This window comes from Ostrinia furnacalis, unplaced genomic scaffold (genome assembly GCF_004193835.3).
Source record: "Ostrinia furnacalis isolate ACB-3 unplaced genomic scaffold, ASM419383v2 OfSCF0954, whole genome shotgun sequence".
NCBI classification, from domain to species: Eukaryota; Metazoa; Arthropoda; class Insecta; order Lepidoptera; family Crambidae; genus Ostrinia; species Ostrinia furnacalis.
This window is the reverse complement of record NW_021131193.1, coordinates 425,131-439,286: the sequence shown is the minus strand read 5'-3', so window position 1 is coordinate 439,286 and position 14,156 is coordinate 425,131. Positions and strand designations below refer to the sequence as shown.

General features: G+C 37.8%; 1 protein-coding gene across 1 annotated transcript in view; it reads left to right on the top strand.

Annotated features, from left to right (window-relative positions):
- Positions 1–624: 624 nt before the first annotated feature.
- CrebA (Cyclic-AMP response element binding protein A) overlaps positions 625–14,156 on the top strand; it is a 168,585-nt gene continuing 155,053 nt past the window's right edge. The window contains exon 1 of the mRNA XM_028301601.1: positions 625–1,027. Within this exon, the coding sequence (XP_028157402.1) occupies positions 971–1,027 (57 nt within the window). The 5' untranslated portion in view covers positions 625–970. The remainder of the gene's footprint in view (positions 1,028–14,156) is intronic.

The following is a 14,156-nucleotide window of genomic DNA, read 5'->3' as shown; positions in this document are numbered from 1 at the left end:
TTTAGAAGATTACAAAAGGTTATTTCTTATATCGGTGTTTTTCAACCTTTTTCATGACACGACCCCCCTAGCATGAAAAATATTCTGCGACCGTCCGACTGTTCGCCTTTAATGACTTACTAGATGAGAACCTTAAAAATAGGTACTGTGTTCGGTCGTTCGTTTCAGCTAATGCCATTAGTTAGCTACTGTATTTTAATTTATTAATAGAGTGTGCCTAGCCTAATTGTGAAGTACCTACTAGTTACCTACCTACCTACCGAGGTAATAGAAATCCGCCTGCGCCACAAGCAAACAGGCAAGCAACTAATTTAATTATAATAGGGTCTTATTGACTCATTAGTTTTAACTAGCATTGTAATTAATTACTGGTAGGTATGACAGTTTAATTACAGGCGTGCTTATAACAAGATTGAAGCCAACTAGCTGTTAAGTCTAAATCGGCGGTACAAAGAAAGGCGAGTTCCCACAGTTGCGTCTGGTTTGTTATAGACTTATAGAGTAGTGTGAATTGTGAGTACCCTCATGCTTAATTAGCGTTCATTGTGTGGGCAGGCCCCTACGTCACGAATTTACCCCCTATTTATGAATGAAAGGCTAGGATCAGGGGGGCCCGAGTGGTGGGGGGCGCCGAGCGACGCGCCGCGGCATTCGACGGCAGGTCGCGGCCGCGAGTGTGTGTCATTCGCGCTAACGCCTTTACCAACATTCCTCTCGCGCAGTGAAAACTTCATAAAAAATATTTTATTGCAAAAACAAATGGCCGTCGATAGTGAAACTTAAACTAGTGAATAAGCACAGTGTTCTGTGAGAGTTTATAAGCTGACAGTAAAGTTAGCGTGATTTTACTTGAATTCCGAGCCTCGCACCGCTCGGAAAGAGCTGAGTGACAGTTTGGTGTGTATTGTGCGAGTTTTTCTCGAAGGATTTTCTCTATTAGCGAGCCGGAGGCGCAGCCCTTGCCCCCGTCATGGAGGGTTACTTCGACAACGACCTGAAGGACGTGTTTGAGGCGGACATTGACCCGGTGAGTCGACCTTGCTTGATAGCTCTTATCGTCTAGAGGTGATGTCGTTTAGCTCTCGGCTGAGCCGATCCCGTAACAGGATGCAAGCTTCATTCGGCAAATTAACAAACTGGTTTCCACTACGCAGTCCGCTGCAAAAAGAATGAGTGCATTGCAGCAAGTCCGTGTGTAGCAAAAAGCGTGAGGGGCGTAAAGAAACCGGGCGGTGTTGATAACGGTGATAACAACAAACAATATCGTACGGCTGGCTCTACCGAGCAAAACATTTCAAATTGACCTTTGCGTTGATAGAATTAAGGACGCGTTTCCCTTTTAGTAATTGCCCGTGTGACAATTCGCAGTCTACCTGCACTGCAATTAAATAAACTGCATTCCTCGCGATCTACCGATTGGTAAGTAATAGATGGGTGAAATTTATGTTCGTTCATTCATAGGTATCGGCGCTTTCTCCCGGATAAATTGTCCGTGTTGGATTAATTAATTCGGAATTGAAAACGATTAATTAAAACTTGTAAAATGTTATCATGAAAGGTCCTTCGCGCATTCTCCCATTATCATCAACTATTGCTAATGAAATACCAATTATCTTAAAGCCAAAAGGCCCAAAAGATAACTTAGGCTGCATAAATCCTATTTTATTATCTTTTGTCGATAAAAAGTGTTATTATTTGATATTATGTGTATTATGTATGAAGTAGGTAGATACCTACGTACTTGCCTTGCCAAGTAAAACTGCGTAAAGTAATGTAACTAATGGATCAACATGGCATCGAACATAGAAATCTCGTCTAAATGATTCAGTTCAATGAATTTAAGTTCTTGCACAAAAACAAACCCTCTCCAGTAAGTTACCTGGCTAATGTGCGCTATGTAGACGTAGTATTCGATAAAAAAACACAAATGTGATGGTATAAAATATTCCCGAGCGATGCGGTGCGTGGCTCACAAAAAATGCACCCATCATGACCCATCCTTGTTTTTGTTATGATGCCGACACGCTGCATTCAACGCTTATGTAGGATGTAGGTAATTTTATGAAGATGTTCAATTCTCGACCATTCTCGACAGAATAATCCTTGCTATCAAGTGTAAAAAGTTAAAAAAAACATTTTTTATTACATAGACAGGCTGGACTAGGAGAATGCCCAAAATGGATCAATCAATGACACAAAACCGAACCGAAAAGAAATAAGTAGGACATAAAAAAAATGGAAACTGCACATTTATGAGATTCTATTTTAGTAAGTACTGCACAGTCTTTGGACCAGTGGTTCTTAAAGACGGACTTTTATCGACAGGAAGCGCTCTCTTCCAGATAACATAGCGTCTAGAACGGTTTCAAGGGTTAGTAAAAAATCGCAGAAGTCTGCACTTTAGCGCAAATTGTAAATTCTGAAAGAACTCTAGCCTAGATTTTCAGTTCAGGGCGTGCAAGCATTTAATCATAGGTTCGACTTACTAAGTTTATTATTAGTATGTAGGTGTGTAATCTGAAATTTAAATTGTGTTTAGTTAGCGTGTTCTAGCAAATATTTTATCTATTTTACAATATTTTTATAATAATTAAGAAATGCTTAATATCATCTCTTCTATATAGGTAAAAGAAAGTCGTGTTAGTTACTCCACTTATAACTCAAGAACGGCTGAACCGATTTAGCTGAAAATTGTCAGGGAGGTAGTTTAGAGCCATAGGATACTTTTTATCCCGTTATTTATTGCCATTAAGGCGGAACAAAGTTCGCCTGGTCAGCTAGTATTTCATAAAACAACAATAATGATCATTCATTTTGTTGGTAATTGCCTCACTACTTATAAGTTAATTAATTTGAATATCTACTTACATACATGCTCATAAAACAATTATACCTATTTTAAATGACAACACTAAAGGAAAAGCGTGAAAATTCAACATTGGTCGATAAAGCCGGCTCTAGCGTCGTTAGATGGTCAAACAATAATTGATTAGCGTCTTGTCTATGAGCCGACAAAAATTCGGGAGGGGTCATTGTGACCCAGGACAGGCACCTGTAGGCAACTTGTTTTGTGCTATGCGGTGACGTCACACTGGCTGTTTGGCTGGCTACCCGGCCAAGAGCGGTGGTTATTTGCATGGTATGATTTGTTGTAGGCGTGTGTGCCTCCACGTTTGGTCACGTTGGTGAACGTACATTTCTTATGGTTGGCCGTACGGTATACCGTGGAGCGACGACCTGGTGCGTTGAACTAAGAGGCCCGGCGCCGCGATCGTTTTTATTAAGCTTTTAACTTGCTCTGCTCATAATAGATAGTGATGGCTACCACGATAAAAAATATACAAATACTTTTCCTTCGCTGCTGGAGGTTTTCGGGTAACTGTTTTGGGAGGTGACACTTGTAAGATGCCTCAGTGTTAACTTGTATTTGTCGTCTGTACAAGAACGATGAAGGAGAAACAACAAAATACAATATTTAGCGACAACAAGCGCATGTTAAAAGGGTCAGATAAGACAATCGTTAAAATTTTCCTGTAAAATCTCCTATCACGCATACATAACACGTGCACGGTTACTAGATAGGACATCATCTGTAAATTGTGTTCATAGAAACGACTTGCAGAACGAAATATTTCTCCAAGGGGAAAAAGAAAAAGGTTATTGGCAAAATACACGCGCTGACTATTTCAGCGCTACATGCTGTCCGTTTTATGCTAACCAAACATAGATTTTTATTTCTCAATCTACTTACTTATGTACTACAGTCGCTTACCGACAATTCCTACACCAACCTGCTGTTTCCTTCTTCCAAAAAGGTAACCAAGTATCCGGTGTCTGCCTGACGTCACTCGTGTTTCTCAGGCTTGTCCTACTAGGCTAGGGTTGTGGCGGTAAAAGTGCGATAGTTTTTTAAACAAAATCATCAAGATATGAAAGTAAAGGGAGCCTATGTCATTATCGTTTCGCTACGCATACCATAAGTGGGGTCTCCTTGACACATTTGTCAAGGAGACCCCAGAGATTTAGATGGTCAGAGTCATTACTCTGACCATCTAAATCTTCCACATGATCATTCAGAAAATCATTGGCAGATCGACGAAAATTCGCCGTTTTGACATCATTCCTTGTTTGATAGAAAAGCCAATTTGGTTGCCGCAACCACCTAAGATATTAAATAATTATGGTAAAAGGAATGTATTGAATTGGAAATGGCCACTTCCTATGCTTCATAAGGCATGATCCCAACATACTTAGCTTGATTGTGTTCCTGTGTTCGACTGTGACCTTTATAAATAGGGGTGTAAGGTTGCTGCATTAGCAGGTAAGGCTTTTAGTTTTTACTTGGGCTTGTGTTCCCAATCTTTGTAGCCTTTAATGTTTAAGGGTACTTGTTTGATTTGACTTGCCTCTACTACGGAAATGAATGCCAAGTAATGTTTACAAAAAAATTTATGCTTAATAGAAATGCATTTTCTTTTCATAGAACTTAGAAGTATTTTGTAAACTCCTCACGGTTTGATGAGATACATTTAGGTCTGCTTAATCTAGTCAGATCGCCTGTCAACAAATAATGTAAGGTGTACGTCTCAAAACGAATGCAAGGTAGTACCCAAGTCTTAAATGAAATACCTTATGTGACTGTAATATTACCGTCTAGGCGGGTTTCCTTTGGGAACCGCTGGTTACATATAATTGTGTGTTAGCGAGAGTGGCTGCCAACCCTGGCTATTACGGGCACCGAGTGCGGCCGCATTATAATGGTAATTGAATTTCCTTTCCGGGTGCTGCAGTGAACGGTCAGTCATAGTCGTCGCACATACAAATAGTTTAAAAATCACGTTCAAACAATTTAACGTCAACTTACTTCTCTCCATATAAAGTAGGAGATTCTTAAAAAACTTGCAAAAAGACACATTGTGTGCAAGTAGACTATCTATTCAGTAGGAAGGAAGTTTCTTTTTACTATTTTCTTTTCAAAATTTATAACAAGTTGAACTACATATATCGTTTATTACACTATGTTATTAACTGAAGCGGTATTAATCGTCCTAGATTGCGTACTATAACATAAACAAGACTACCTGTACATGTACACAGTTATGTCAAAACCAGCACAATTTTCCGCGGCCTTGGCATATAGGCACCTACCTCCTACCCTTATCGCGTTGACGGCTGAATTTTAACTAACTGCTTATAAATTAATACCTATTGACTATTGATACAAAGTAACGCTCTAACGTTACAATATTTTATTTAATCACTAAATGAAAACTAGACTTACCGAAAAATATTCAGTTTGTTAAGTTCTACAGAATACGTAGTTACTTACTTACATACTTGTTTACATAATGAAAAATGATTAATTATGTATATTTTGGTACAGACTGCAGACGCAGATTGCAGCCTGACAAACTAGTTAAGTGACTTATGTCCACATAAAAATAAAGGTCATCGCAGTAATTAACAATTAAGACTAACATTCCACTGCTTTAACAGAGGAGGTTACCTTTTTTGAAGCTGCTTAATTAATTTTACTGTGAGCATGAGTTAATTTTACTACAATTTGTGAGTCAGCGTAGGTGTTTATATGCATTCTGTGTCTAATTGTTATCGTCATTATTAACTCGACGACGTCTTCTATTTTTTATTTGTCCCAATCAGTACTGTAATCTATGTCCCAGTGTCCTTTTTCCAGAACGACCAAATGCTAGCAGTCCCGGAGGGTCCTGAACTACACTTTCTGCTCTTGGTATGCCTTTTGGATAGACGATTCAGAATCATTCTCTACCTAATCGACCGAGATATTTGTACCTGTAATTTTTTACCGAATCTTGCTAACTGAATCACCACGGTTTTTAATCGCCTGCACTAGTCCGTGCGGTCTAACCACTACTTTTCATAATTTATCCATTACAGCCGAAGTAGTTCGCAAGATTAACATTAGCCGATACCGGCTGTTGTTTGCCGAAGAAACAATGGCATTGCGTAAATATATGGATCGTGGTTGCGTCACGTATCGTGTACTTCAAAACAAGATGTTTGCACAAGTGCCGGTTCGACTCCTGTCAATGGTTCAAGTCCGCTGAATACAGCCCGGTTTCACTTTTAATTGCTCCAATTTTAGAGGCATTTTTATATAAAAATGTCAATCGTTTGCTTTGTTTTTTGTTTGATAACTTTTGGAGGGAAGCATGGTCCACCGTAACCTTTCTTCCTGAAATCCTGACAGTAAAACTTCTGATTTACTGATCTTATTTCTTACTATCAGGATACAAAAAGTTCCAGTCATGTTAAACTTTAATACCTAAATACGCTGGATTAACAGCGTATGTTAATCTTTTTTTAATTCCTTAATTGGAAACTATAATGCTGATAGAGTTTTAATTTCGTTGCCATGGTCGTTTTTTTGATGCTTGAATCTTTGCATGAATTTTCCCTCCCTGGTATGCTGGTACTTTTCCTCCACCATCCACAACACCAACATTTACATTATGCCATTGCATTAATCTGGTGTCAGTTGTCACCAGTAAGTAGAATGACCTATGAAGATGAAGTACTTTGGCTGATAACCTTTTAATGTCAGTTGTTTGGTGACAACCGAGAACTGCTTTCATTTCGCAACTTTCGATAAAATCAGACCATCATTAATCGTGAGTACAGTCATCAGCAAAAGTAGATTTGCCCTTGCGCCTATAATTATAAGGCTCTTTTTTCCGACCTGTACTATTTCCAGAGCAATGCAAGTGGACGCTGCCCAAATAAGAATTGAAACTGGTTTCCACTATTCGGTGCGGCCATCAAGATGCAGCGAGGCGCAGTATCGTGTGAAAGGCGTCTGCGTCATTCTGCTAGTGAGGGGGGATGAGTTATGTGAACATCGATGTCTGCAAGCGTTAAATTCGGAATTATTACCCTTTTTTTTCTTTATTTAAAAAAAGATTTATTAACTAGTAAGTACTTAACTAGTCTTAAATTCTGCTTACAACATATTTTATTATGACTTAGCACTACTGTTACGCCCGCGCGCCTGTTACGTTTTATAGCAAAACAATTTCACAAAAGTTTATACATGACTTTAAGATGATATTGTGGCCAAAAGTATATATATTTTTCATTGTAAACGTAGTCGTACTTTGTTTTAATCTGGCAGCATTTAGACCGATTATATCAGGAACTGCCCTCAGAAAAACGGGAATATGTATACTACTATAATAATCAAGTGCTTGCCATTCATTACGAGATAATACTACCTACATTGAATAGTGATCAAGATCATTGTCGATATCGACAACCGGGCGTCCCTACTCGTTTGCATTCCTCTCACCGGGTGCGCGGGCGCTCCACGAATTTAGAGAGTACTGAAACAATTGTCATTCCTCATTAGCACGTCTAGCGGCACATTTACTGCCGCTCATGGCGTGTGACGCGAGCTTGTACTAAATATAGAAGCCTTCTAAGTCAGGCCGACAGATTGATTGACTGCTAAATTGAACCCTTTTTAAGTGCTTTTGTAGGTACTAATATAAATAATAATAAAAATAAAACGGGTCTCACTCACCGGCCAGCATATCATAGCTAGTGTAAACCTATCACACATAGTTTATTTATTTATGGTAGATAGTTCAGAAATTGCTGTTTACATCGCGAGACTGTAAATTCATACTTACTTAATCAAGGAACTTGCGGAAAATCGCTGGCAGAACTTGAATGCGGCAGGCCGAAGATGGGAAAATGGTGCGTTTGTCTGCAGCTGATGGTGTTAATGATTCTATAACTAAAACTGCTCCTGTTAAGAAGTTGAATAACCGTCAAACCATGCTTATACGGAACCAGCATGTATTAATTGACGAGACAATGGTTAATTAGGTGCGACTTCGGATCAAAGTAATGTTGTTTAACGATAACTTAATTATACATCTATGAATGGCGTCGGTATATTTTACTTACAATGAAATGAAGTGTTTGGTAAATGACTCAATTTACTTTGTAATTCCGGTTATAGTTTCAAAAGATGCTATTCATTTAAAGGCACCGGTCGCGGTCAGCCGCTAATGGTCGTAATTTCTTGCAAATTGAACTCGAATTTCCTCCTAACACCTGAGGAATTCTCAAACAAACAAATCAATGAAGTGACTTTGATTGAATGAAAGTTAGTTTTGAAGTAGGTTCAGGCTTTTAGAATATGACGGCGCGTGGCAGTTTGGTCTTTAGTCAGCTAAATAGATAAGTAAAGGTCTATTAATAAAATGAATTACTGTATCATTAGCACACTTGTACCAGCGGTCAGCTGTCGTTATGTCACCGGCATTGTTTCGACTTGTGCGATTGTGCGTGACCTCTGATAACACACTGATAGCTCTTACCTTATGAGCTCGGTGTCTCAGTGACCTCAATCGGCGATTACAGACATTTCCAATTGGTGTGCTTACGTTATAATTAATGGATCACGGTTAATTTGATAAAAGTTATGTGGCTATTAATTGTGTGCAAGAATAAGTACAGTCGTCAGCATATAAATAAATTATGTTTATGGTTGAAAAATCGTGCCTAAACTAATCGCGTAGGCGTAGCCCAATAAGATTTAGTCAAATTCAAAATTCCTTTATTTGCATAGACTATTAAAAAAATAGTGCTTACAAATCGTCAAATATTAATATTAAAAAAAATAAACTAAAAGATGAATAAAAAGATACTAAAAATTTTGCTCTTAGAGACTTAGATAGAACCTTAAGACCTCTTGAGTCCTCTGACTATAGCTGTTTCGATCGCATAGCAACAATAATACCTGGACTATTATTAAAGTAGTTTTCCTTAAGCAACATAATCATCTATTCTTAAAGTATAAGCACTTGTTGTTTATTCTGGCGTGATTTCGTACTGACGTTTTATCAAATTAAACGCCAGTGAAAACCGCTACTTTCACAATCAACTCTCTAAACTTCCGATCGAGCGATCGAATCATGTTTCTTGCTAAGTGTTAACGAATAACTTAAAAAAAATTCTTTCTTTCAATATCTGGCATTGATTTCTTTTATCTCAAAAGTTTTTGAACTCTAGTGTACTTTAAATTCAACTCTTATCAATTCTTTCATTATGCATTTTGTCAACCTCGTGAACTATGGACTTAAGATATTAAATACTGACACCTGAAAATCTTGTTGTAATGTTAAATATTGTAAAATAACATGTCTTTACGACATGACACCGGATCGAATAACTATCAAGTCCACAATAAAATTAATGCTTAAATTTTTATAATACCCATCTACAATAATGTTGGCAGACATCCAAGGATAACATTTATAAGTAACTAATATGAATAAGCACCTGGATTTAGAAGGTTACCGATGAGTCGTAGAGGGGACGTAGTATCTACATAACACTCCACGGCCATTTAATACTAGTTATCTTTATTGATTTATTTCTATTGTTAGCTGAACAGCTTGCATAATTTGTTTCGATCGAAACAGGGTTTTCCTCAAATTTTAAATTAATGACAAGTAAAGATGCAAACGCATGTCGGTTCTAATTTCTATCAGGTCTATGGCAATCATCTTAGGAATTTTACATTTTGCAGTCCTGTTCTAACGGCTTAAAATAGGATCGCACTATGTTAACGCATCCAGACTATCCGGTATGGGAACCTTGCAAACGATACTGTCCTTCCCTTCAATAGCAATAAAAATCACAATACCATCGCATTGTCTTGGTCGTGCCGCTCGCTTGCTATGGAGTCCAAACACATGCAAATGGACCGCTTCTTTCAGCCATTAACATACATGACGCTCGTACTTAGTCATTGGGACCGAAGGTTCACCAAACAACTGCTAAGTCTAAGTAAAAGTTGTTTATTCCATTGTTAAAGTTTGACGTGGAAGTTTATTGTCAACCTCCCATTCAGGTGATAATGTCATTGCAATTTGCAACTGAGTTAATAGATAATTGCTATTTACATAGAAAGTATCATTGACTCGAGAAGTGTCATTATCTTTGTTTATCAAATGATGGTTGTTTTCTTGAACTACTTATGTATTTTTGTTTTTCCACTTAGTCACACACACTTCATATTTATAAAAGAAGTCATACTTAGTACGAGATTGGTCGAAATTCTAGTTACGATATTTTCTAAAGTTTTTCTTTCTTAATAGACAGGTTCTTCTTCGTCGCGTCGTGGAAAATGACAGTCACTTTTAATAGGTTTACCAGTCGCACAGCCAATCAAGTAATTAATCAATTATACGTACAGACGACACATTCGCTCTATTTGCTTATCCTCAACATGCAATTATAATTTTTAATGGCCGCCGCTAGCCTCATTGGCTATGCGCATTCGGTTTATTCGAAGCATGCGGGCGCGCAGAACTATTCGCAACTAGCAAGTAGCAACTAGCGCGCGTTGGCCAGTTTTCACAACATACTGTGATGCAGTAGTGTCCACTGTATTGTTTAATCATAATGGGACCCTGATGGAAATGATGATCAGGCCAAAGGCGAATGCGAGCATGTCTCAATCTCCTACCACAGAGAAATTGACTCCCAATGCCGAAAAACAACCTGGAGATAAATCAACAGCGCTGTATTTGTCTAAGCCTGTTCTTAACAGAATTTAATGCAAAAAACGGGTAACTGCCCTATCTTAAAAAAAAAACAAGTATGGCAGCGCAGGATCCGGCCGTTATGGAAATCCTTGGGGAGGCCTTTGTCCAGCTGTGGTCATCATTTGGCTGACACGGACGATGGCACACACAAATCTAATTTGCTGTCAAAGTAAAACCCTGACTCTTGGAAAACTAGCTCCAACTGATCCAACCGAGTCAGTGTGCATTATCGCTGTTTTCCTTCGCCGAACAGTTATCAGCCGGTTACGTAACTTGGAAAAGCCGCGGACCGCTCAAGGGCTCAACACCAGGTTTTCAATTCATGTTACGGCAACTGCAATTTGCTAGTCGGAACTCTAATTGAAGTCTCGTTAGTAATTTACGTCTGATACGTTTGGATGTGTGTGTTTTATTTCTTAGATGTGTTGCTGTTTGTATATTAATATTCAATCACGCAAATTACTAAAACTACCTTCTATTTTTTTAGACTTCGTTTATTTTCAAGCGACTACCAACTGTTTCTTACTCATGGCATTGCCCTAACTTTAAAAAAGCCAGAAAAATGTGTACCTCCATCAATAAAATTAAGTCGTGCTTATGTGATGCTTATCTGGCTCGTAACCTATTATCGCCCAAGTTAGCCAAATGCGGGTTGTTTGTTGATCACGCATGAACCTCTACAAGCGAGTTTTTAGAGTAAATCCCTAATTTAACCTAAAATTAAAATAAGAGTCAGGTTTCAAACTACTTAATTTTAGAAGCAAAATAATGTCTGGAAACGTTAGCCTTTGAATTGCTTTGGGAGCAAGTTGTCCCACACCATTATATCATCTTTTGACAACGTATCATATTTCTATAGCCCAGTAAAAGGGCAGCTCGCCAAAGAAAGGTCGCGGGTTCGAATCCTACGCAGTCGATATTTAAAGTGAAAATCCAGAGAACAAAATAAATGGTCAGCTGAGTTAAGATGCACTGAAAAATGGCGTTTGGAGCAAGCTTTATTTTGATTCCAAATTTTTCTCACTTACCATGATTGTAAGTTTCAGCAAAAGCATAATATTAAGCATAATAATTGATCTTAGAAAAATATTAGAGCGCCAATCGAATTTTGTGGTGACGAAGCTTATGCAAGCAGCGATCCTTCCTAGTCTTGCACTTAGTGGGCTTGTTACCCAATTAATCAATTTATAATTGTTAATAATAAAAAGTAATAACAAGGAAATGTTACTATGGTAACAGGCGAACATGGCCCTGGTATTCCGTGCTAATAAACCATTTAGAAATGCACGCTTCTACGGACCATCAGGCTGTCGATCACGGAGCTAGACTAAAGCGGAGTTGATGGCGAATAAACGGCATTCGTACTCGTATAAAGGTCGCCATTATAGTATTAAACATTCGGCCGTGGACATATCGCGCGATAACGTATCTGGCGTTCGGTTTTGTAGAGTTATGTAAATGACTTTCGCCGGTGAAACGGATCCGGTTGCATTCTCAAACTTGCATCGACTTCTGTGCAGGGCTGGCAAAGTTACCGTCACAAGCTAAGCTGGCTTAGATATTGATCATAATTGTCACAAAATTAATTTGGTAGTTCGCGTACACAGATATGGATACAATAGAGATACAGCAAGTAGCTCGTCAAATTCATATCTGTGTTCGCGTACCACTTTACGTACCATGCCAGAGGTTGTGAATTCGATCCCCGCTCATGCTTAAACTTAATCTGCTTTTATTTGTCTGTGTATTTTTATGTATGTGTATTGTGAATGTCAACCCTATTCAACTTTAGTCTAAAAACTCAACGATTGGAACGCTACATTTCACTCGACTTTTTGAAAATTCAGGACACGTTATAGGAAGTATTTTTGTTGCTCGTAACGCTAATGTTATACCTACTACAATACGAGACGTAGATTTAATCAGGATGTTTAGGTCTGTGGAGATAAACCACACATTCTATCGGACAAATTATCGGGACACTAGATAGTGACCAGTGACACGGAAAATTAGAAGAAATTGTTTCTTTTAGATCCACAACGGAATTGGCGCAGTGATTGAAAACTCACCAATACAATAGTGCCAATACTCCAGAGGTTGTGGGTTCTAATTCCTATACAATACTACTACGCATTTAGGTAGGTACTTAGGTGCATCGACCTACCTACTATGTGTATCGAAAAATATAATTTTAAAGTCAACATGGCTTCGTAATCTACTATATAAAAATAAGTCGGGTTTTCCTTCCTGACGCTATAACTCCAGAAGGCACGAACCGATTTCCACGGTTTTGCATTCGTTGGAAAGGTCTCGGGCTCCGTGAGGTTTATAGCAAAGGAAATTCAGGAAAATTTAAGAAACGAAATTCCACGCGGGCGAAGCCGCTGGCGGAAAGCTAGTTATTAGTAAAATTAGTAAAAATAAATTAAAGTAAATGTGCCTTGACTGAGTGAGTGTTAGCGAGATAACTTAAAACTAGGATGTTACAAAAACAAAAGACATTGCCCGCGACGATCGTTGTAGATTCACGTAGGTACGTCTATATTATATTTTATTATGTAGGTATAATCTAATCATATCAAGGTGACCTCAGGATTGTTAACTAGTTGCTTGCATAAAGTTAAAATTGTTTTCGTAAGACCAAATTGTCTTTAATTTGACGCCAATATAGTGAACTGATATAAAATATGCTTAGGTAAGTAGGTATTTGTTTTAAATAATTCAACTCGTAATTTGAAATATTTCATGTAACTACTTATAAAAATTTATAAGAATCTCTTTTTCATCTCCTATTTTTTAAGTAATTAATTACTTTTGGTAGTTTTTATTACATACCTAAGTAGGTGCTAGTTAATTATACTAAGTTTATGTAATTCATTTACTGGCTCATTTTATAATTGCAAGCAATCCTTCCAATAATATAAAGCTTGTCTGTGAAACATTAAGGAAAATTTATGTTTTCCTGCATCAAAACTCGTTCGGCACGGCATCCTTATTGTTTCAATTTATTTATAAACTTCAGGTGATTATGAGCGCAATGTTGTTTACAAATACCTAAGGTTTCTGTTACCAAATAAAAATGGTTTAACATTTTTATACATCCAAAAAAATAGAAAGAAAAATAAATTTATAAATTGATTCGCAAAAATGAACAGTGCAGACAGAAATTAACGTATTTGTTAGAACCAAAAATGGCAACCACTCAGAATGTGTCATGATGTATGGTCTACCATACGGATTCTAATCCGTAACCCCATAACGCTGGTATTCTATGAGAACCGCGGTTGAATAGAACATCACAAGTGCCGCAATACATTTTGGCATTATCCTTTTAACTGAACTCCTTTCAATATGTCTAGGGATAAGATAAGAACAAAAAATTCGAGGTCTAACGTTAAAACTCTACAACTTGCTTTAGTGACCATTGGATATGGTTAAACCTTGTTAACACTGGAAGACTTATCCCAAAGGATCTACAAGCATAAACATAACCCTATAATTTTAATATAGGAAAAGTCTTAATTATATGCTTGGGAAGAAAAGCGGGCAAATACCCAC